Source organism: Amblyomma americanum, chromosome 5 (genome assembly GCF_052857255.1).
Source record: "Amblyomma americanum isolate KBUSLIRL-KWMA chromosome 5, ASM5285725v1, whole genome shotgun sequence".
In the NCBI taxonomy this organism is placed as follows: domain Eukaryota; kingdom Metazoa; phylum Arthropoda; class Arachnida; order Ixodida; family Ixodidae; genus Amblyomma; species Amblyomma americanum.
The window spans coordinates 65,747,652-65,769,589 of record NC_135501.1 but is presented as its reverse complement, the minus strand read 5'-3'; the positions used below and the strand labels follow the sequence as shown (position 1 = coordinate 65,769,589).

The following is a 21,938-nucleotide window of genomic DNA, read 5'->3' as shown; positions in this document are numbered from 1 at the left end:
AGCTTTCGCGCAAATTTCTTTTCCTCGTCACTTTTCTCCAGTTACCTTAACATGCTCGGAGACATTGAGGTCTTGGAGGGAGTCCTGGGGAGGAAGAAAGACCTTTATTCGTTCAACCAAATCGTGGCTTGCTCTGCACTCGTTAAGATTGTCGGCGACTTCCAAGACCTGTTCTTTACTCACAACACTTGGTTCCTGTACCGGGCAATGCTGCGCATTCAGAAGAGGTACATATTCCCCTGGCATCGCACGTCTGAGCAGAAAAACCCAGGTAAGGAAAATTCTTCGCTCACTAGCTTGAAAGACAACGATCAGGTACAGAAAAACTCAGGAAAACGTGCCTAGAAACATTACTACGAATTCCAGACATGATCTGTTCTGCACCCACTGGGTAGTTTTTGTACGTCACCGATGATGTTATCGCGCCATTGTTTTATTTTCAAAGCCGTGCTCCACATGGTGGCCGACAAGGAAACTAGAAGCTCCTGTCCCGAATAACCAGTAATGCCTTTGAGCAAAACCTTTGTTTGCTCCTACGCCTGGGTGCCAGTATAGTCTGGTAAAGAAGCTAGAATTTGTGATTGTGATTGTGATTCTTTATTGAATTCTTTCCAATACGAGGAAAAAGCGAAGGGAAAGCTAAAGGCTGCTAGCATGACGAGGCCCTCCCTCCGCATACAGTTTCGATAGCATTACAGAAAAAACAGACAGCATTTGCACACACACATTTGTTGTTGCACTCCACACAGTTCTGTGCCATGCGGGATGCAGTACACATCACTACACGCAAATATATACAAGATTGTTTTCCCTAGATGTCACAAGAGGAAAAGAGGAAAACAAATATGAACACAAACGCAAAGCTCAGTCATCGTGTCGAACACATGAGCATATAAAAAGGAGAAAAAAGAAAGGCGATATTCAAAATACATATTGAAAAAGCACTCTTTTACAGACGCTACACATGATTTAAAGGGAGAAGTCACCGGTAACGAATTTCTTTCTCGATTATCATTGTTTTTACCGTTTTCTATTTATTAATTTGTTTAGGTCGGCATCATCTGGCAGTTTGTTTAGAAGCATCGGAATTTCGTAATTTAAATGGTGCTTGCCATAATTCGTGCGCGTTCGAGGCTTTCTCCGCTCTTGCCTCCGAAGGGCGAACGTGTGTGTTTCAGTGGGACTGCTACTTATGTGAAGTTTATGTTTTTGTACATACTGCAATAACTTGAAACAATAAACTTCATCAGTTCTTAGCAGAGAATACTTTACAAAGAGTGGATCTGTTGACAAATATTATGGGTGCCCTGCACACCTTTCAAGTAACCGAAGTACGCGCTTCTGGAATTTTAGTATTCGAAGGTAATTTTTACTAGAGGTTGTACCCCAAACCAAAATATAGTAGGAAAGTGTGGAATAACAGAGAGTATAGTAAAGAGAAATTTTAAGCCCCAAAGGTATAAGTGAACTTATTCTATACAGGCAGCCCAGCGATCTACTCAGCTCCAGAGCAAGGTTATCAATGTGGGTGTTCCAAGATAAGTTTTCTTTAAACCATACTCCCAGAATTTTTTGCTTCGCCTCTTGTTTTAACTGAGTGTCCCAAAAGGTAATTTGAATATCATTGTTCATTGGATTATTAATTGGAGCGAATATGATATATTTAGGTTTATTGGTATTCAACTGCAATCTGCTGGCATGTAACCAGCCAGAAAGTGACACCATATATTTGTTAACAATCTCCTGAAGCTCCGTATGGGGGCGTGCAGTGAAGAAAATATTCGTGTCATCTGCATACATTATTAATTTAGGAGAATTATGGATGCTACAAAGATCGTTAATTCAGACTAGGAATAATAACGGTCCAAGAATAGAACCTTGAGGAACACCTTGTTTAATTACTACTTTTGCAGTCGTTTCTTGGTGGACGCTTACATACTGAGGCCCATTGCTTTAGTAACTTTCTATCAGTTTAATGACACCACGGACACCGTATCTTTTTAGTTTAATTAGTAGCACATCGTGACCCACTGAGCCAAAAGCTTTCCGTAGATCGACAAACAATCCCAGCGTGTAAAGCCTGTGTTCAAAGTTATATATAATATCATGTTTGATACTGAGAAGCGCGTCTTCGGTAGATTTGCCTTTTTTTGAAATCCGAACTGCACATCACTTATTACCCATATTTTGCGAAGAAAGTCATGTCCCGGCTCTCAGGGTGAAGCAAAACCTGGTGATAAGCAGATGCGAGGTCTAGCCTAGAAAAATGTGTGGCCCCCACTAGGCTATGCAACAGCTCTTCTGTAAGAGGAATGGGAAAGCTGTCTGCAACGATGGCTTTGTTTGCCTGTCTGAGGTCTACACACAGACGAATACCTCCCTCTTTATTTCTAGCCACCACAATGGGAGACACCCATTTCGATGCCTCCACGCGCTCTATCACGCCCATATTTTGCAGCCGGCGGAGTTCTTCCGAGGCCAATGGTCGCAGTGAGAGCGGAAGGCGCCTAAATTGTGATGCAACTGGCTGCGCTGTGGATCGCGTTTTGAAACGGTGAACAAAACCTTTCGGGAGGCCAAGCCCTGGTTTGAATATAGTTTCAAACTCTTGAACTAATTCCTTTGGCAGGTTAATGGGCTGGTTTGCCTATGTGGGGTCAGAGGTCTCCTACCTTCGAGCTTTAGTAGTTAGCGTTGTTTCAAGCCATTCTGGTTGTCATCGAGCAAATTATTCAGGTCAATATGGCTCATAATATCTATGTAGATAATGCGTTCATGCGCCGTGCAGCATACTGAGGCCAGCGAGATTGGCCTGCAATTGTTAGAGAGAAACTTCTTTCCAGACTTAAACACCTGGATCACATAAGTAGCTTTCTGACCTTCCGGAACGCATCCAAAATCGAGTGACTGCTGGAGAATGAGAGGCGAAGAAGCAGAGTGGTGGGAGGTTAATTCCGAAAGCTTGGCGTTGATTCTATCCAGTTCTAGGCCAGTGTTGGGGCAGAGGCGGTCAGTTGCGCGAGCCACGCCTCGTGGAAACTGAATGCATATCCCGGAAGGCAGCAGCAGATAATTAAGGGGCAACTCGTCAGTGAAAACCTCTGTAAAATGCCTGCTAAACTGTTCATATTGTTCGATGTCGAGGGCGCTGCCGTTTTCACACAAGAGAACAGGAACCGGAGAGTCGGTTTTTATCATGTTAGGAAACACACACTTAGAATATTTCTTTTTGAATCATAAATTGTTTTTTTAGCCAATTCGGAGCTAGCAATGAATCATTACTTACTCTTGATGATCATCACAAGTATTTATCATCATCGCAGTGACTGGCGGGTTTAAGTCTAAGGGAGGACAATGTCATCTCCCAGTAACTTCCTTACGAGAGGCCTTTGTGTGTCATAAATCTTGTGAATGATATCCTGGATGAAATCTACAATTGAAATTGGTCATGGATAGGGCATGTAACACTGATGTAGATCATCATTCTCAGTCAGCTTGGCAGATTTGGTTCCACGGGAAGAAACACGGAACATAGGACGGGCGGAAAGCAGGTGTGCAGGTGCGGTCAGGAAATTTGCGGCAATAGGGTGGTCGCACCTGGCGCAGGCTGTGTGTGTGGGTGGGCTGCCGACAGTGACTGTTTTGTTCTTGGTCAGTTCAAAATCACAGTGCATTTTTTGTTAATCAAGGAAAGGCAGAGGTTTAGCCCTATCACTAATTTCTGTTGAAGTCAGGAGGTATTACTAGTTTTGGCTAAATGCCACTTCTCAACACGTGAGCAAGAACAAGTGCAATTTCTCAATTAAGGCTGTTTAGAAGTTTGCTGCTGTGCTTGATTTTTATTACTGAAAATTCCTGATTTGTCAGCCTGCAGGCGAAGGTATGGTGTGCCTTGCCGATAGAACCTTTGTCGCTAGGCTCGCGAGCAGTAGGAAGGAAACTGTGAATGCTTACGACGCGAATTTTTTTTATGCGTATCTGACTGTTGGCACGGTAGCGGACCTGGCGTATTAAATCGTGCTAGTTGGCTAGGCCCCTTAGGCAGTGATGCGCTGTGATTTGTAAAGATTTGAAATGTTTGGTGCACATGCTGATTTAATAATCTATTCTCTCTGTTGCCGACAACCTTATTCCAGAGGACGTCATTCCAGGTCACACAATTACCATGTCTTCATACCCAGGAATGATTACATCGTGGGACAGCTACTACCTCACGTCTGCTGGCCTCGTGAGCTATACCTTGGATGTATATTAAGGCACTACCGCGTTATCCATAAACAGCTTTGAGGAAGTATGAGGTACAAAAATGTTTAAAGGCGACAATGAAAAAACTGGGTCCGGTGCTGGAGAAAGCAGTTTTGCATAAGCAAACCACCTATTCAAAAAAGGTTCGTTAGAAATCAATACGAGACTGCGGCAAACCCAGGTTGCTGCGCTTTTCAGTATAGAAAGCCATGCTGTGAAGGTGGAATTTGGCCGCGCTGCTGCAACAGTGGGGAGGGCAGTTATTTTTACCGTATAAAATACGTTTCTTTTCTCTAGAATTTAAATTTTAAGTGCATAGAAGTCTGTCTGAGAGCCTCTCATAGAAGAATGTAAGAGCTTCATCTCGCACTATATGTGAGTTTATGGTCTTTAACGTCTAAAAGCGACTCAGGCTGTGGAGGGGCGCCGTAGTTGAGAGGTCGGATGATTTCGGCCAACTGGGGTTCTTTGTCGTGCACTGACAACGCGCAGTGTACACTGAGCTCAAGGATTTTGCCTCCATCGAAATGCGGCCAACGCGCCAGGATCGAACCCGCGTTTTACGGTTCAGCAGCCATCTGAACTTGGCAACGTTTAACGCTAGAGCCTTATCTATTGAGGCCAGCCTAGCAATGCTGTTCGAGGAATTAGCGGGAATTAAATGGGATGTCGGGAGCTAAGTGAAGTTGAGAGGACAGGCGAGGCGTATACAGTAACAAAGGACGGGCACATACTGTGCTATCGCGGATTAATCAGGATATAGCTGGCAACGTTGAGGAACTCGATAGTATTAACGAAAGGGTGGCAGCTATCGTAATTAGGCTTAGTACGAGGTACAAGCTGAAGGTGGTGCAGGCTTACGCGTCTACATCTAGTCATGATGAACAAACCGTTTAAAGCTTCTATGAAGACGTGGAATCGGCAATGAGCAAAGTAAAAACACAGTACACTGTATTTATGGGCGACTTCAATGCGCGGCCAGGCGGTAGGCGACTATGGGATAGGTTCTAGGAATAGCAGGGGAGAGATACTAGTAGAGTTCGCAGATAGAAATAATTTACAGATCATGAATATCTTCTTCAGCAAATCAGAGAACAGGAAGTGGACCTGGATGAGCCCAATGGTGAGACTAAAAATGAAATTGACTTCATACTCTGCGCTCACCCTGGTATCGTGCATGATGTGGAGGCCCTCGGAAAGGTGCGTTGTAGCGACCACAGAATGGTAAGGTCTCGCATTAGCTTAGACTTGAAGAGAGAAAGGAACAAGCTAGTGAAGAGGAAGTCCATTAACGAGCTAACCGTAAGAGGGAAAATAAAGGAATTCAGGATATCGCTGCAGAACAGATATTCAGCTTTAACTGAGGAGGCGATCTTGATGTTGATACAATGAACGATAATCTGACAGCAAGCATTACGGAGTGCGCAGTAGAAGTAGGCCGTAGGACGGTTCTACAGGATGCCGGAAAGCCAGCTCAGGAGGCGAAAATTCTGATTAAGAAACGTCAAAGCATGAGGACGTCTAACCCTACACACAGAATATAACTAGCAGAGCTATCGAAGTTAATAAATAAGCGCAAGGTAGCCGACATGAGGAAGTTTAATATGGAGAGAATCGAGCATGCTCTACAGAACGGTGATAGCCTAAAAGTGGTAAAGAGGAAACTAGGCATAGGTAAAAACCAGATGTATGCGTTAAGATACAAGGAGGGCAATGACATTAGCAATATGGATAAGACAGTTAAAGTAGCCGCAGAGTTCTACACAAATCTATACAATATACAATGTAATCAGAACGTGAATGATAGCGACAGTAGCGCACAGCAATGCGTCATCCCTCCAGTATCTAAAGAGGAGATAAAGAAAGCCTTAGGAGCAATGAAAAGGCGAAAAGCAGCTGGGGAGGATCAGGTAAGAGCAGATCTGTTGAAAGTAGGAGGGGAGATTCTGCTAGAAAAACTAGCCATCCTGTATATGCAATGCATAATGACCTCGACAGTAGCAGAAGCTTGGAAGAGCGCTAATATTATCCTAGTTCATAAGAAAGGAGACGCCAAGGACTTGAAAAATTACTGACCGATCAGCTTACTGTCCGTTCCCTACAAGGTATTTACTAAGGTAATCGCTAATAGAGTCAGGGCAACCTTACACTTTAATCAACCAAATGATCAAGCAGGCTTTCGTAAAGAATATTCTACAATACATTATATTCACACTATCAATCAGATGATAGAGAAATGGGCAGAATATAACCAACCCCTATATATAGCCTTCATTGATTATGAGAAAGCATCTGACTCAGTGGAAAGCTTAGCAGTCATACAGACATTGCGAAATCAGGCTGTAGAAAAGCCATATGTCGGAATACTGGAAGTTATATATAGGAGCTGTACAGCTACCACACTCCTCCATAAAGTCAGCAATAAAATTCCAACAAGGAAGGGCGTCAGGAGAGGAGACACGATCTCGCCAATGCTATTCGCCGCCTGTTTCAGGAGGTATTCCGAAGCCCGAATTGGGAACAGTTGGGATACGATCTAATGGAGAATGCGTAAATAATCTGCGATTCGCTGATGACATTGCCTTGCAGAATCCCTCAGGAGATGAACTGCAAATCATGATCAATGAGTTAGAAAGACAAAGCAGTACGGTGGGTCTAAAAATTAACAGGCAGGACACCAAAGTGATGTTCAACAGTCTAGCAAGGGAACAGCAGTTCACAATTGGCGACGAGGTGCTGGAAGTGGTTAAGGTCTACTTAGGGCAGGTAGTGGCAGCTGATCCGGATCATGAGAGGAAAAGAACTAGAAGGATAAGAATGGGGTGGAGCGCATATTGCAGCTTCTCTCAGATGATGAATAGTAGGCTACCATTATCTCTTAAGAGAAAAGTGCACGACAGCTGTATCTTACCTGTACTCACCTACGGGGCAGAAACGTGGAGGCTAACGAAAAGGGTTCAGCTCAAGTTAAGGACAGCACAGTGAGCCAAGGAAAGGAAAATGACAAGCGTAACGTTGAGAGACCGGAAGCGGGCAGAATGGGTGAGGGAACAAACAAGTGTCAATGACATCCTACTCGAAATCAAGAGGAAGAAATGGGCTTGGGCAGGACATGTACTGCGAAGGCAAGATAACCACTGGTCCTTAAGGGTAACGGAATGGATTCCAAGAGAAGGCAAGCGTAGCGGGGGGCGGCAGAAGGTTAGGTGGGCGGATGAGATTAGGAAGTTTACATGCATATGGTGGGCGCAGCTGGCAAAGGACAGGGTTAATTGGAGAGACATGGGAGAGGCCTTTGCCTGCAGTGGGTTTAGTCTCGCTGATGATGATGATGATGATGATGATGATGATGGTGGGCCAAGTGTCATAATCACTGAGCCACTACAGCGGATTACCTGGCACTATTTGTCCAAAAGACTTGATAAGACTAGCAATCGGATTGAGCCGAATACTCGTGTCATAAGGACGAAACATGCGGCAGGTTTAACCGCATGCAAATTCATGTTCGCACATACAAATTATTATTTTTTTCTCCTCATGTAATGCAAAATATGAATGCGCTACTTTCTGACATTAGAGATCAAACGTCTCTGGAAATATTTCTGTCACTCTTGGCAAGATAGTTTCAAAATCGTTATTCACAATATTGTAATGCGCGATTCCTGTGTTTCTTTGTAAACTAGTGAAAAAGCTCCCTTTGTAGTATTTATTTTCTTCTCTCCGGTTGAACCTTATGTGAACGCGGTCCAGATAGGGCATTGAACTTGGGCCAACGATAGGTATTAGTAAAAGAAAATAAATAAATAAAAAGTACTTTGTCTTCACAACAGTTGAGGCCAAGCATTCAGCAGGATCTTCCCCAGGAGTGACACCATTTTTCACATGCACGACACATACTTGTATGTCTTGTCTTCTCTCTCTGAGTATACCGCGCTAACGTTGTCCAGGCCATTACGGAGACTGAGCTCGTGAACGACAATGAAAATCTGTGGACGCTGATTCAACCCGACGTTGGCAAGCAAGGATGGGAGAGAGCAGGGATCGCCAGCCGCCTCGCCGCGACGGGCGACGAGTGGGTGGGTTTCATGTCCAGAGAATCCACTGGCAGGTGAGTGTTGCGGTGATTGTAGCAGTATAACAGTAAGGCAAAGTAACAATAAGGAAAGCTAGCCACACTCTATACGCAATGCTTCGTTACCTGGAGTGCATCGGAACATTGAAAGAACGCTTAGGCTCTCATACATTAAAAGATGAGGTCAGGCACTTGAAAAATTGCACGCCATTGGAATTAATTTCCTTTGCCGACCGCAGTGGTGGGCAACTGGTTGAGCATTCGCCTCGCATGCGGGACTTGCGGGGTTCGATCCCCAGTGCCGCCGGGTACTCACCGGTGATACTATGGGTACAAGCTTGCCCCTGATCTACTGTTCGGCTTGTTTAGGGTGAAATGCTTGAGAAATGGGTCTTTGACCCCACCTTGAGAAGTTAAACATACCTTGTGCTTGGCGCTCATTGGCCATAGATGCCCTTGAGCCATAAAAATCCAAGAGCATCATTAATCTCATTTGCCTGCAAGGTGTATAATAAGGTAATCGGTAATAGAATCATAAAAACGGGAGACTCATTCAACCAATGAACTTTGCTAGATTTGGTAACCGCTATTTAACAATATACAATATTTCCTCTGCCATTCACGTGAGAGACAAATGTGCAGATTATAACTAACCTCTATAGTGTATAGCCTTCATAGATCACGAGAAATCATTTGACTCACTAGAATCCTCAGCAGTCATGCATGTATTATGGTGCCAAGGCATAGAAGAGGCGTATGTAAAAACACTGGGTAATATCTATAGCAGGTGCACAGTAACCACGGACGTGCTTACTGTACTGTGGCCACTGCTCGTTACTCATGTCGTCCACATGTTGCGAGATATGGGTTCTGACTCTCCGACTTGAAACGGCTAATCGGGCCGGAGTCGGAAAATACATATTTCTCCGTCTTCTTCATAAGAGGAGTGATAAAATCTCTGTGTATTATACTATAACGCGTGTAATAATTAGTATTATAATGCGTGTTTACAGGAGATATTAAGAGATATGCATTGAGGAGAATTGGGCTGAAAGAAATTTAGGATTCGTTAGTGATCTAAGGTTCACTGACATTGCCTTGCTAAGCAACACAGGGGACAAACTGCAAAGCGTGACCAATAACTTAGACGGGCAAAGCAGAAAGATGGGTCTAAAAATCAATATGCAGACAATCAAGCGGTGCTCAACAGTCTCGGAGGGGAACAGCAGTTTACGATATGCAGGGAAGCACTGCAAATTGTGTGGGCTTAGATCTGCTTAGGGCAGATAGTGACCGCAGAACTTAACCACGAGAGTGAAGGAACTAGTAGAATTGGAATGCGGTGTAGGACATTTTGCTGACACTCTCAGACCATGAATTGCAGTCTACCAATATCCCTCAAGAGAAAAGTATATAACAGCTGTATCTTACCTATTCTCACTTATGGGGCAGAAACGGAGGGGCCAAAGCAAAGGGTTCGACGTATACTGGGAACAACGCAGGGATGTGTCGAAAGTATAGAGGTAAGAGACAGGAAAAGAGCAAAGTTGTTCAGGGAACAAACGCGAGTTAAGGGTGTCCTACTGGGCATCACGAAAATATAGGCTTTGGCAGGGCATGTAATACGAAGCCAGGGTTATCGATGGTCAAAAAACAAGGCAAGCCTCGCAGGTGCCGGGTAGAATATTTGGTGGTCAGATTATATCGACAAGTTAGCAGGGATAAAATAGCCGCTGCTTTCCAAGTGCAGGGTGAATTGAAGGGATATGGTAGAGGGTTCTGTCCTGATTGGATTTAGTTAGGCTGATGTTGAAGAGTAAGACGTTTGTTGCACTGTTAAAGTAAAAAGCGATTTTACAAAATGTCGAAGCTGAATGAGGTGCCTGAGCAGTGGCCTCTTCTTCTTGTCACATAAATGGCCGAGTGCTGAGCGGGAAACAAAGGCACGTGTTTACTATGGTAACCCTACCAGTATTTCAGGAAGGCCTCCGTGGTGCTCATTAGCCTAAAATAGGAAGTTGTTACTATTCGCAGTGGAATGAGGCTGAACGGTGTAGCGGTCTACTCTTCAGAACACTGAAATGGCTTGATGTTGAATGTCCTGATGCGGCATATCACTAGTCGTTTGCGATTTCATATCGGGCTCTGTACCAAATTAAAAATGATAGCAATAGTTCAGTTTTCTTTCTCCTGCAATGAGTTGCCTTATTCGTTTGAAGGGTGTCTGAAGACTTCTTGTTCGTAGGAGGGTGATAATAACGGCTGCTGTTTCTTTTACTCTTCACATGTAGTGTCATACATCTGACTTTTGCGCTTCTTCCGTAAATCGCAGAGTTCATAGATAACTAGTACGGGGATTGTGAATAAAGCTAAATTTCTGCCACATTCCACATTCCTCAATCCCTTCATTCACGGTACGGCCCAGCAGTCCAGCAACTACAAGGCTGCTGTCGCGCCTTTGATTTTTTTATGATCACTTATGACCTGTACCCAGACGCGAATTTTGTAACCTCGACACAACGACAGTGCTCACGCTTCGAGGCGTGCTATGAATGAAGAGTGAAATGTCGGCGGTCACAGGAGTACTGGTTTTGCTGCGTTTTCCCGCATTGCGCAGCATGGCGTAAGCAGTGTCAATTTCTATTTAGTTATTTTACATCTAAATTTATTATTTCTTCAAAAAAGAAAACAGGCCTACAGATATTAGCTGCCACGGGGACAGCTTGAAAAGGCGTCTAATATACGCTGCTCGGTTCACCGTTTCGAAGGACAAAAGCCATCGCACAGAATTAAGAATATTCGACAGAAGTGTTGTTCGCAGGTACTAACACCTATTTTTTTGGCCGCATATCGGACAAAAACTGCTTAATATAAAGGGTGGACAGGGGAAGTGAAATAAGAGGCTCTTTATGACAAACAAATGATAAAAGTCAATGATCACCCAAACGAAAGAAAACGCAGGAGAAGGTTTCCTTTCTTTTTTGTGGTACTGATAAATGAGAACTTCATAATTTAATCATTTTATGGCTAAAAAGAAATTTATCAAAAGCCGTAATAAAAAAACAACCAGGTGCAGCCGGTGGGATACCAACCGACGAACTCCGAATTTCACGTACGGTGTTCTACCAATTGAGATATAACGACGGCTGTTCAGTCTGCTTTCCGGGGTATTTATCTTGCCAATAACCTAACTTTTAGAGTGCTCACCAGCGCCACCATTGTTACGTGTGATGCGAATTTACTTATTCTTCCTCGCACTATTTGAATGTAGATATCGGATTCAGACAGCGTACAATATGAGCGGCATTTATTTGAAAGAGCGCAAGCTAATAGTTTTACGAAAGCGTTATACAGTACCTTGAAGGGGGTTCTTGATAATGCGAAAACGAATTGCCCTGGAAACATATTTTTTGTTCTCAGCCGTGCCAACTGTGCTACTTATAGCGCTGGCAAAGAAATTTAGCGTCATGAACATCAATGAAAAGCTGAACTTTCCACCGCCTTCGCATATTCTCTAATTATTACCATGGGCAACATATTTGTGACTGGGGAACTGCACGTTGCCCTACTAAGTTTCCAGAATTCCCTAACTTCACAGCTTCAGTACACTCGCATGTGTCATACTGAGAAGACTTTTGACACCTGAGCCAGTGCATTCTTGCAAGTTTTTCTTCAACAAATACATATTTATCAGTGTGTGTACGCGATCTTTTAGTAATATTAATAGTTTATTGTGCCCTGATATCTCCTTTTTTTCAGCGCAAATACTCAAATGATGGTCGTGGACTACAAGTTGTTTACTCCTGGGTCACCACTGCCAGACGGCACATTTTGGTTATACGAGCAAATGACGTGAGTGCCCGTTCCCTAAACTCTTTGAAGCAAAGGCCCTCTCTTGCACAACAAACGAGCGTGATTCTCGGTGCAGTGATATATTAATAAGTATTATTCATACAAAAAATTGCATTTGTGTCAAAAAAGATTATGTTAACAGCGTCGCTTGTAGCAAAAAAAAAACGCAGCCTCGGTACGAATGTGGTGTAACATTGGCTCCAACAAATCAAGCGTTTCTCCTTCCGTGGAAGATTTTACCTCTTGCACGGATTACCAACGCATGGATTCTGATTGGACCGTTTGCAGAGCACAGCTCTGCCATGCCAAATCTACAAAAGCTATCTTATGCTGACAAACTAGCATTACTGCATAAAAAGGTTTCACGCTTCCTTTTTGCCAAACATGACGCGCCCTTTTCACCTCCATCTATAATCATTTCGCTTTGGATCTCAGAGCAGGTTCCTAAATATTTATGAAACTTTTTTTTACTTTTATAAAGGCAGCAAAAAATTTGAATGCATGTTTGTTATAATTTTTTGACCATGTGCACAAAACTTTTAATTCTGTATGTCACGAACATTTTTTCCAAAAATGTTTGCTTGGCTTTTTTATATGCAAAGCCTGCAGCCCGCATGCAAAGCCTGCAGGCTGAACAAAATGTTAGAAAGTTGAATGTACGTTCATTGCATTAATACGCATCTTACAGGGCATAACTGCTTAAATTTTGTTTTATAGAAAACGCGATTTTTATAGTTTCCATTCTTTCGTGGTGTAGGTGGCGATCACTTCTCTAGACTGAGAGTAAAATGTAAAACCAAGAATATTTTGCCCTGCGGTATGGCGGTAGGACACCAACAACACAAAAGAGGCCAAAAAATCGAAACAGTCACGAAAAAAATACCAGATTTCACAAATCGATTTAGAAAAAACTTTGAGAAACTGTTGAGCAAGACATAAGAAAGAAACTAACAGGCGACTAGCCTTCATAGTTTAGCACCACATTTATTCCTGTAGAAGGCACCAGCGCTATTGACCTCGGTGTTCTTTGAAATGCGATGCTTCTCCGTGATATCAGCCGCTAAGACGAGGTGTGCGATAGATTCACTCGCATCGTTCCGCAGGCGGGTTGTCATACCACTCATGGCCTTTGGAGCTTTCGCTTCTGGCTGTCAGAACAGTGCACCGTTTTGTGCTTCCCTTTCACGGAGCGTCGTTGTATGAACGCTGAAGTCCTAATCCAAAACAATACTGCTCATTGTCATTGAGGCTTTCGCAGGCTTCGGTTCTCCTTCTGCACTATTGCTATAGCCTGAAGTGAGGCTTCGGTATGTTAACTGAATAGCTATAAAAAATATAAGATTGCGTTGGAAGCAACACGTTAAGGTACGCTCCGACTTGCCTTAACTGCTTACCGGTCACAAGTTGCACAACTGGGAGCACCCGGGAGCCGGCGAAATGTCAACGGAGTCTAATGTTTGCCATCTTAGGTCACATTATTCTGGTATGCTCGTACAGGAAAGCCACGTGAGCGTGAGACAGAAACAACTTCATTGCCAAGGATTTGTAGATTGTGGGCGACTGTACCTCAGTGCGACCTCCATACAGGGGTGATCTCCAATGCAAAGTTTACAAGCGCTTCCAGTATTGTCTTCTCCTGCTTCAGCGACAGTTGATTCCAGCTCTCTTCGGAGGGAGCTGGCAGGAGCATACGAGGTGAAGGCTTGACCTCACATCCCTGTAATATGTGGTGTTGGGTTGCCAATTGCTGGCATTTTAGGCATCAGCGGTTATACCCCCATTCATAATAAATGATGACCTATGGGGTCTGAGAATGAATCGACTGTGGATCTTTCTTATCATCGTGGCTTGTGCTTGGGTAAGGTCCGGAGGCGGATAAATGCGTATTCTATCCTTGTAGTAGATAGTTATGTTATGGTACGTGGTCAGTGCTTAACCCCTGGGGTCCGAGTCTGAGGGGGTGATCTTCCGGTTTGTCAGACCTCCTCGGGCTATACGATCTGCGGATGCCATGAAAACGCTGGGGCTCATACCAGTTTTATTAAGTGTTGTGGGATGAAACCCCGCAAGATGCGAGCTGCCGTCTTGCCAACCGCGCCTATACACAAATTCGTAATGGCCCGCTTAAAACCATTTGTGATGGTGCGCGTGGATGCAACCGTGATGGCTAGCGCCACGGCAGCCTCTTCGGCTTCTACAACTGAGGCTGCTTTAATCACAGCCGTGTTTTGTTATTCTTAGCCCCCTTGATATTTCGTTGTATACGGCGCGAGTGAGTCGTTGCGTTCTTTGTCAGTCGTTTAACTTTTTAACTCGTTCAACCCGCAGGATCATGCTCATAGAAGTATAATAAATTCCATATAATACACTCGCGAATGCTTGAGGCACACTATGCCTTTCCTTCCTAGACGTACAATTTTTATATGCACGACACGTTTATTTCGAACTTTGAGGCGCAAATATTCGTGTTCCGACTCAGCCCGCATGGTTCTGAGGTGGCAGAAAATAAACGAGTCGAGCAAGTTCGAGACCCCCCTCCTCCCAAAAAAAGGCCTGGCATGGCTTTGTTTAAGGACGTTGACTTCAAATAGAAGTGATCACCCCTCCTCGTGCTTTCTGTTTCTTCTTGCCTGCACCCTCCTTTGTTGCGCGAGATCAGTATGCACTCTTACTCTTCTTTCTGTCAGCAGCTAGCCCGGCAGTCAGGGTTAGCTTAACCAGACTTGCCGGGCGCCATTCAAGGAGTGTGGCTACGTAGTCCGGTTGGAGCTTAGCTTCACGACGTGAACGGGAGACAAACATGTGCGCGTTTTCTCGTTCTAACTGCGCAGTTTATTTTTTCGCAATTTCTTGTTCGCGAAACCATTGAATGACAAGGCCCTGCATGGAATGGACGTTTACTTCTTTCTGACCAGTGAAAAAAAAAAGAGCGTCAGATTTTTCACACCAAATCTGTTTCCCGCAGCTAATTGTAACTCGCATTGTTTGTGGTGGCTTTTTGATCAAAATAACCCTTACGGCTACATACGCTGGTACGTGCGTGTCTTTTCTTCAGCCGCAAAAATGCCCGTTAACTGCACAAAGAAATTATAGCTTCCCAGTTAGTTTGTTAACAGGCAGGAAAGGGTTACAACAGTTGTGGTTAACGAGGGCTTCAAATCTATTCATTCACTAGAAGTGGCGCTTCTCAGTCGGCGGCTGGAACCGAAGTGTTATCTTTTTACTTGTCTCGCCAGCTGAACAACTTGCAACATGATGTTTTTTAATGCGATTTCATTAAAATCCTAATCGGGAACAAATGTATCATTGGTGATAAAGTTCGCCCATTGACTGGAGGGATGTGACGTCATCAGAGCCGATAATTGCCATTCCCTGGAAGGAAGTGACGTCACCGGATCGGAAGACAATTTGCATAAAAGCGCCAACAGCTTGTAATGATACCGGATAAGGTACCTGCACATAAGGTACCTGCGAAGTTTGTTACACTGTAAACATACACGGCAGCTCGTGGTGTTCTAAATGCCTTGACAAATGAACGGGACTTTGCTTCTGGTTTTGCGCACATTTTCAGGGGCATGACCAGGCACGCCGATAAAAGTCGTGAACTTGCCAACGCCACGTACTGGCCAAGTTACAACGTCGCGTAAGTATATTTTATTTCAGCGGACCATTTGTAAGAAAGTAAAAGAACGTAGAACCTAGTTTAGTTTTTACGAAACAGTAATACGAGTTTTGTTATGCGCAGAGAAAGAGAAATCAGTCCGCAGGCAATAAGTAGCTAAATTTAATCCTGCCTAGGTTTCCGCCGACTCGAGAGAGCTATGGACTCTGTGTCATCCCTAAAGATTTAGGCTCCCGCTGCAGATATGTTTTAATCGACAAGTTCGCTCTCCGCACGTCTTTAAAATTGAAGGCATTACACTGCGGCCGTCGCCAGGAACAAATGTGGAGTAGCTTTTAGAGTAGCGTCATTAAAAGTAGCGAGCCCTATTTTCTTTCTTTAGTATTTTGTTTGAAGTAGTGGTGTTGTTAGGAGAAATTATTCAAAGAACTAATTCATTGTTTCTGGCCGCGTGGCGATGCGGCAAGATGTATTCCGCTTTCAATAAAAACGCGACGGTGTGAGGGAATGGTGCGGGCCCTCTCTCATCTTGCGACTCTTCACTACGGCAGCCTGCCGCTGTCATCAGCCCTGAATATATTTTTTTAAAAGACATGGCTTTAAGTGAAGGAGAGTTGGTCTTGGCTGTCTCCGGGAGGAATGCACGTGCAATATCGCACTACCTCCAATAATATTGGTTACTTTAATGAAGGGCAAATGCTGACTTGTATGAAAAATTGAGAACAGCATGCGCTTGGACATTGCGGGAGTCATTGCTCAAACGCAGGTAAAAAAACAAACAAACATCTGAGCGGTGGTAACCAAATGCTCCGAATTTTGGAGCAGTCGCTGGCGGACATTTGAATCAGGTTATCAATAATGCACTTATTTGTGTAATTAATATTCCCCACATATTGATATATTTGATGAAGACGACGCTTCTCGACTCGTTCGGCTTACCTGTATGCCACGGCGTCGATTTGGTTCACTGACCTTAGCCGAGAGAGCGTTGTGAGTGGCTCCCCGTACTAAACTCAAACATAGTGGCTTAAGGAGAATGAAGCCGGTTAACGGTTATTGATTAATGTTGTAGTGCGAAAAATCAAGAAACATTATTTTTCAACATACCCCCGTGATCGGAAAGAGAGCCGCCTTTTCGCAATGCCAATTTCTTCACTCCCTGAGTCGGACGCGGTGCTGTCTGCGTTTTTAGCGCGCAAGCACTTCTTCACTTCCAGTCCAGAAAAAACCGATGGGTCTCTGAAGCTTCCACCTATGACCCTTGACATTGGAGATCAAATGAATTGGATGCGACGTGGCTAGGGGTAGGTCAGATTGTACTAAGGCTCAAAATAAGTCTTGGAGGTCAACATATGGCAATGTTTAGGCAATAGTCAAGTTAATTATAAATCAAGTGCTTTTGAACGCTCGTCATACTCGGTTGAACGGCGTTATAGCTGCCATATTCTGCCTTTTCGCCCTGCCTTTTTGCCCTGACAACTGCACCGGGCATCCCACGGACGCATGAAAGCTAATATGTTACCTTCATATGTCATATTGATGAAAAGGTAATGTGACGACGCTTACATAATTCAAGAGAGACCACCCGAAACAGTCCCGGTAACGTCTTCGTGCCATAGTAATTTATTTCAAAGTTATCAAATAAGAGGCGGTGCCGGTGCTTCCTTCTTTCAGATATTTCGACGACATATACCGCGCAACTGGACAGCCGCCGAAACTGGAGAAGTACGGAGACTTCTACAGCTACGAAAACTGCCCACGGGCCAGGATGTTCAGGCGAGACCAAGCCAAGCTCACGGACATGGACTCCATAGTGAAGTACATGAAGTACGTATCATGCCGGCGCGCAGCAGTCTACGTGGGGACAGGTTTCCGTGCATGCAGTCCGCACATCAGCGGTATGAGCCGCAGGTCCCATTTCGTCGCTCCAGAGACATGCGTTCCGTATTCTTCCCGTGCACCGAAGCTGCATTGGTATCACATTAAAAGCACAATCTTTTGCTGTTAAGCTCGAGCAAGGGCTGAGAAGGCTACAAAAGGAGCCGATATTTGTGGCAGTGTTTATTAACCTTCCTTTTAGCACGAGAGCGCAGCACGATTATTCTGTGGTGGCAGTGAAAGAAAAGAAATAAGAGACTGGCTGTTTCTTGGATATCTGCTGAGAAAGAAGCTATGCGCAACTCTCCATGCTACATTTAAGGTGCAAAAGGTACACGTAGCAGCCTTTCCACAGAAGCACTGCAAAGGGCGCGTAACCTCATCAAAAACATTTTCGTCTGCTGGAAAATTTCTTAGGCTCAAAAATCTGGTTTAGCGCCCCAGATCTAGATCTCCTCAATAGTTATCGGCATCTCAGTATTAAAAAGAGTGAGTACAGTTGCTGCATTACTTGGGCGGGATTGCAGCGCCAAAAGTTGATACCACAATTCACCAGTGCATAGCGCCGTTCAGTTTCCTAAAGCGCTGGTGCAGAAAATAAGCCACTCTCCCAATAATAAAATGTCCATTATTCTATTTCTGACTACACCAGAACTTATCAATTAATCTCTCTTCATATCGCTCATAATAAAGGTTTTTTTCCTTGGGAAGCGATATGGGTGAGTGACACGTAACACATCGGTAAGTTTTTAAAATATATCGGCATTCAGTATATTTAACAAAACAATGTAAACCGCGTGTGGGCAAAGAACCCACAAATTAACTTTAAGAAGAGAAATTGCTTTTTACACTTCATGAGCTCAGCGCCCTAGATAATCGATTCCACAATGGTGTCGTTGGACCCAACGAAGGTTTGCACAGAGAACTTTCCGACTAGTGAACATGATCGTTTTTATGCATCTCTATGATGGGAACCTTGGTAAAGGAGAGCGGTAGCAAAAGATTGGCGATAAAAGTCAGCAGCTAATATGGCACCAGCTTCCAGATAGCAAAGTTCTAAGAATCCGTGTCAGTGAGAACCGAAAAACTCTGCGGATCCATCTAGCAGCTATCAAAACGATTTTTTCTCCTATATCACGCTTTTTTCACCGTTGGTAAGCTCAATGTTTTGCATCAATGGTGCTACACTGTACCCGGCAGGAGCACTATATATTCTTAAGATTTTATGTACGGTAGATCAACAAATCCTTGCTTAATTTCTGGGATATTATCGTTTGAAATGCCCACTGGGCCGTCCTTAACTACTGCCTTAGGTATGAAGGATTTTAATTGCAATTTATTATGTCATTGTAGTGTGCAAGATTGCGTCAGTGGACCATGCATATATTTTTCTGCACTCAAATACGATTGTTTACTTCTTTGTCCGCCATCCTGTCTTCTAAAATAGCACTAATATGGGCTTCCCGAACATGTGCGAAGGCCTAATATTCCAGAATACCTAAAATTTATGTACCCGTATCTTTATTTATACCAGCGCATTAAACGCTGTTCTGACATTTTGAAATCTGCATATGGCGAACATAAGCGTTAATGGGTGCGGCGAACGTGTAACTGCCATGAACGCTTCTACAAGCCACCGCAAAACTTGATTAGTCTAAGCAGCATCGCGCAACATATAACACGGAAAGTAAAAGCACCTTAAAATGCCTCGTGTGCTGTAGATAGTCTCAAAATCTTTCCAGGGCAGCAGCTATTTGTCGCAGAAATGGCGGTGGTTTAGCTCTGGTTAAACCTGGAGTGAAGCGATAGCTACATCTGGCTGGCTCAGTCAAATTGCAAAGTCAGTCTTTCACCGCTCCGTTTCGCTGGGCATTTTTTCTTCATCTTCGTCCCACTTGACACAACGCATGCGAACAACCGTTGCGCGCCGCGCCACCAGCAGCAGCAGCTGCTCCGCACCACGTGACCAACGGCCGCGCCACGTGATGAACCCATGTGGCCAACCATGGGACCAACGGCGCCGTCACGGAGCTCAAGTGGTGCCACGCTGAAGGGTCGAACAGGTGGCGTAGTGTAGCTATAGCTACAAAAGCTCGTCAAGATGCTTTGTGTGCTGCACATCCTCCGAAATCAGTCAGGGGCCTAGTTGAATTGTAGAAAACGGAGCGGTGAGCTTCTCCATGCAGCCGGCTAAGCTAACGTGCGTCTTCCCCGCAGCTACAACGACTACAAGAACGACCCGCTCTCGCGCTGCAACTGCACACCGCCGTACAACCCTCTGTTCGCCATCTCTGCACGCTACGACCTGCTGTCCCCGACGGGGGAGTACGGACTGCCAGAAATGTATCCCCGTGGCGTGGGCGGCATTGACGTCAAGGTAATTTCATTTCATTTTATTTACCCTCAGTTTGAAAAACAGCACAGAAGCGAGTGGTGGCAACTAAAAATAAAATTCATAAAAACCACGAAGCACAAATACAGGCATAAATGTGAAGATAGTTTAAGAGCAGGTTGATAAAAAATAAGTCACACTACGAATCACGGAAAAGAACAAAATGAGTAATTGATAGGACCTCTTTAGGAAGGCTGTTTCAGACAGGTCATGTGCGTGGAATGAAAGAATAAAACACAGTTACTGGCTCATTTTTGGACAATTGAACATTTTGAAAGTGATCGATGGGCGCTGAAAGATAAGGTGGGTGTGCGATGATGTAGCTGGGGATGATGGTAGATGTTCCAAATAAAAAGGTATCAAGAGCATTTTAAAGCATGCAAAAGTGCCAGTGATCGAGTTTTTTTTTTCATAGCTGTAATCCTGCTTTTATGGTTATTGTTGGATAAGAGGAAGTGCGCGGAGTTATTCTGAATTCGATCGAGGAACGATGTATCACTGGACGGGAGGAAGGCAGAGTCCCATAATAATGACGCTTATTCTTATTTAGGCTGAACAAAAAGAAGCAAAAATGTAAGATGTGCTTTCAAAGAGAATGACAAATTGGTTACTCATCGACGACTATTTTCAATTCGTTGCGCTTTTGTGCAGAGCGAAGGGTTCCGCCGCTCCAAGATAAAATAGCCTTAGCTTGGCTGTGACACTTGCTCTTCGATCGAAAAGCACCCTGCCTGTTTGTTCTAAACGCTCTCGGAACAGAGATAAAGCGGGCGACTAGCTTAATAACAGCAGGACGTGGCACTTACGCAAACTTGGTTCAGTAATTTCTTATGGTCAGCATCTTCGACGGCAACACTCCCCTGTGTGAACACGTTTGTTTTCCGATTCTGTGGTTTGCTAATACAGATACTATATTTCTCTGTGTACTCAGGCGACGAACCACGAACTTTTTAAATCACTGGAGTTCATCGGCGTGAATGGACCCACTTCGATAACTCAGCCGCCATTCCAGTGGAGTACCAGTGGTTTGCTGGACAGCCACGTGGGTCATCCGGACAAGTGGGACTTTGGCCCGGTGCATCACAAGTGGGAGCCCGCACGACGTGATCAGCAAGAGCCTGCTCCTGCCGCATGAACGGATCTGGAGAATACGATGCTCGTCTTCCTCCGGTCGGCCTTTTTTAAACTGACTTGGATTACTGCTCCGCTTTTTCGGTTAATAAAGAAAGGTGTTTCAGGCAGATCGCACTTATTTCATCTCTGTTCGCTGAAGAGCGAAGCATCTGCTCTTTGCCAGTGAAGTCTTCACAGAGGAATTAAACGTTTTCGTCTGTCTTAACGCTGAAATTATGGCCAAACATTGTTGTAATTTTTTGTAAGAAGTGTTATTTGTTTACCACCACCAACCCATTGCTTTATCAGATTTAGTTTGGCCGTAGGAGGAAAGCTACCGTCCCTGTGATCTCTGGAAGCGAGTATGTCGCCCGTGAATGGTCGAAGTGGCTAATTATATGGAAGGCTGTTTGCGGCAATATAAGCGCTTCTCCTACAAATTTTCGCGATGTTGTTAAAGACGAAGACGGCGAAGTAGGCAGTGGTGCGGTGCGTAGCGCTACGCAAGCCTGCCGGCTACGAAGTCTCGTAACCCCCGTCTGTCATGTCGTGGTGTTTTTCGGCATACCGTCACATCAGTGTGTTCAAATAAATCGTTGCAAAAAGCTGCGGCCACCTATGTAAGGCGCCTAATGTTCAACACTACCCACGAGGCGCAAGAGTAGCTATTGAAAATCCCAAAACTGCTCTACGCGAAACCGATCTCATGTTTAATAGAAGGTGTAACTGACGAAGCCTTGAAAACTTTCTGCAGCTTCGGCCAA

At 44.4% G+C, this 21,938-nt stretch overlaps 1 protein-coding gene across 1 annotated transcript in view; it reads left to right on the top strand.

Moving 5' to 3' along the window:
• The window catches only part of LOC144133937 (putative phospholipase B-like 2), a 36,378-nt gene extending 15,098 nt beyond the window's left edge, over nt 1–21,280 (top strand). Inside the window, exons 4-8 of the mRNA XM_077666985.1 lie at nt 12,077–12,169; nt 15,741–15,812; nt 17,466–17,618; nt 19,887–20,046; nt 20,993–21,280. Of these exons, the coding sequence (XP_077523111.1) occupies nt 12,077–12,169; nt 15,741–15,812; nt 17,466–17,618; nt 19,887–20,046; nt 20,993–21,196 (682 nt within the window). The 3' untranslated portion in view covers nt 21,197–21,280. The remainder of the gene's footprint in view (nt 1–12,076; nt 12,170–15,740; nt 15,813–17,465; nt 17,619–19,886; nt 20,047–20,992) is intronic.
• The last annotated feature ends 658 nt before the right edge of the window (nt 21,281–21,938 follow it).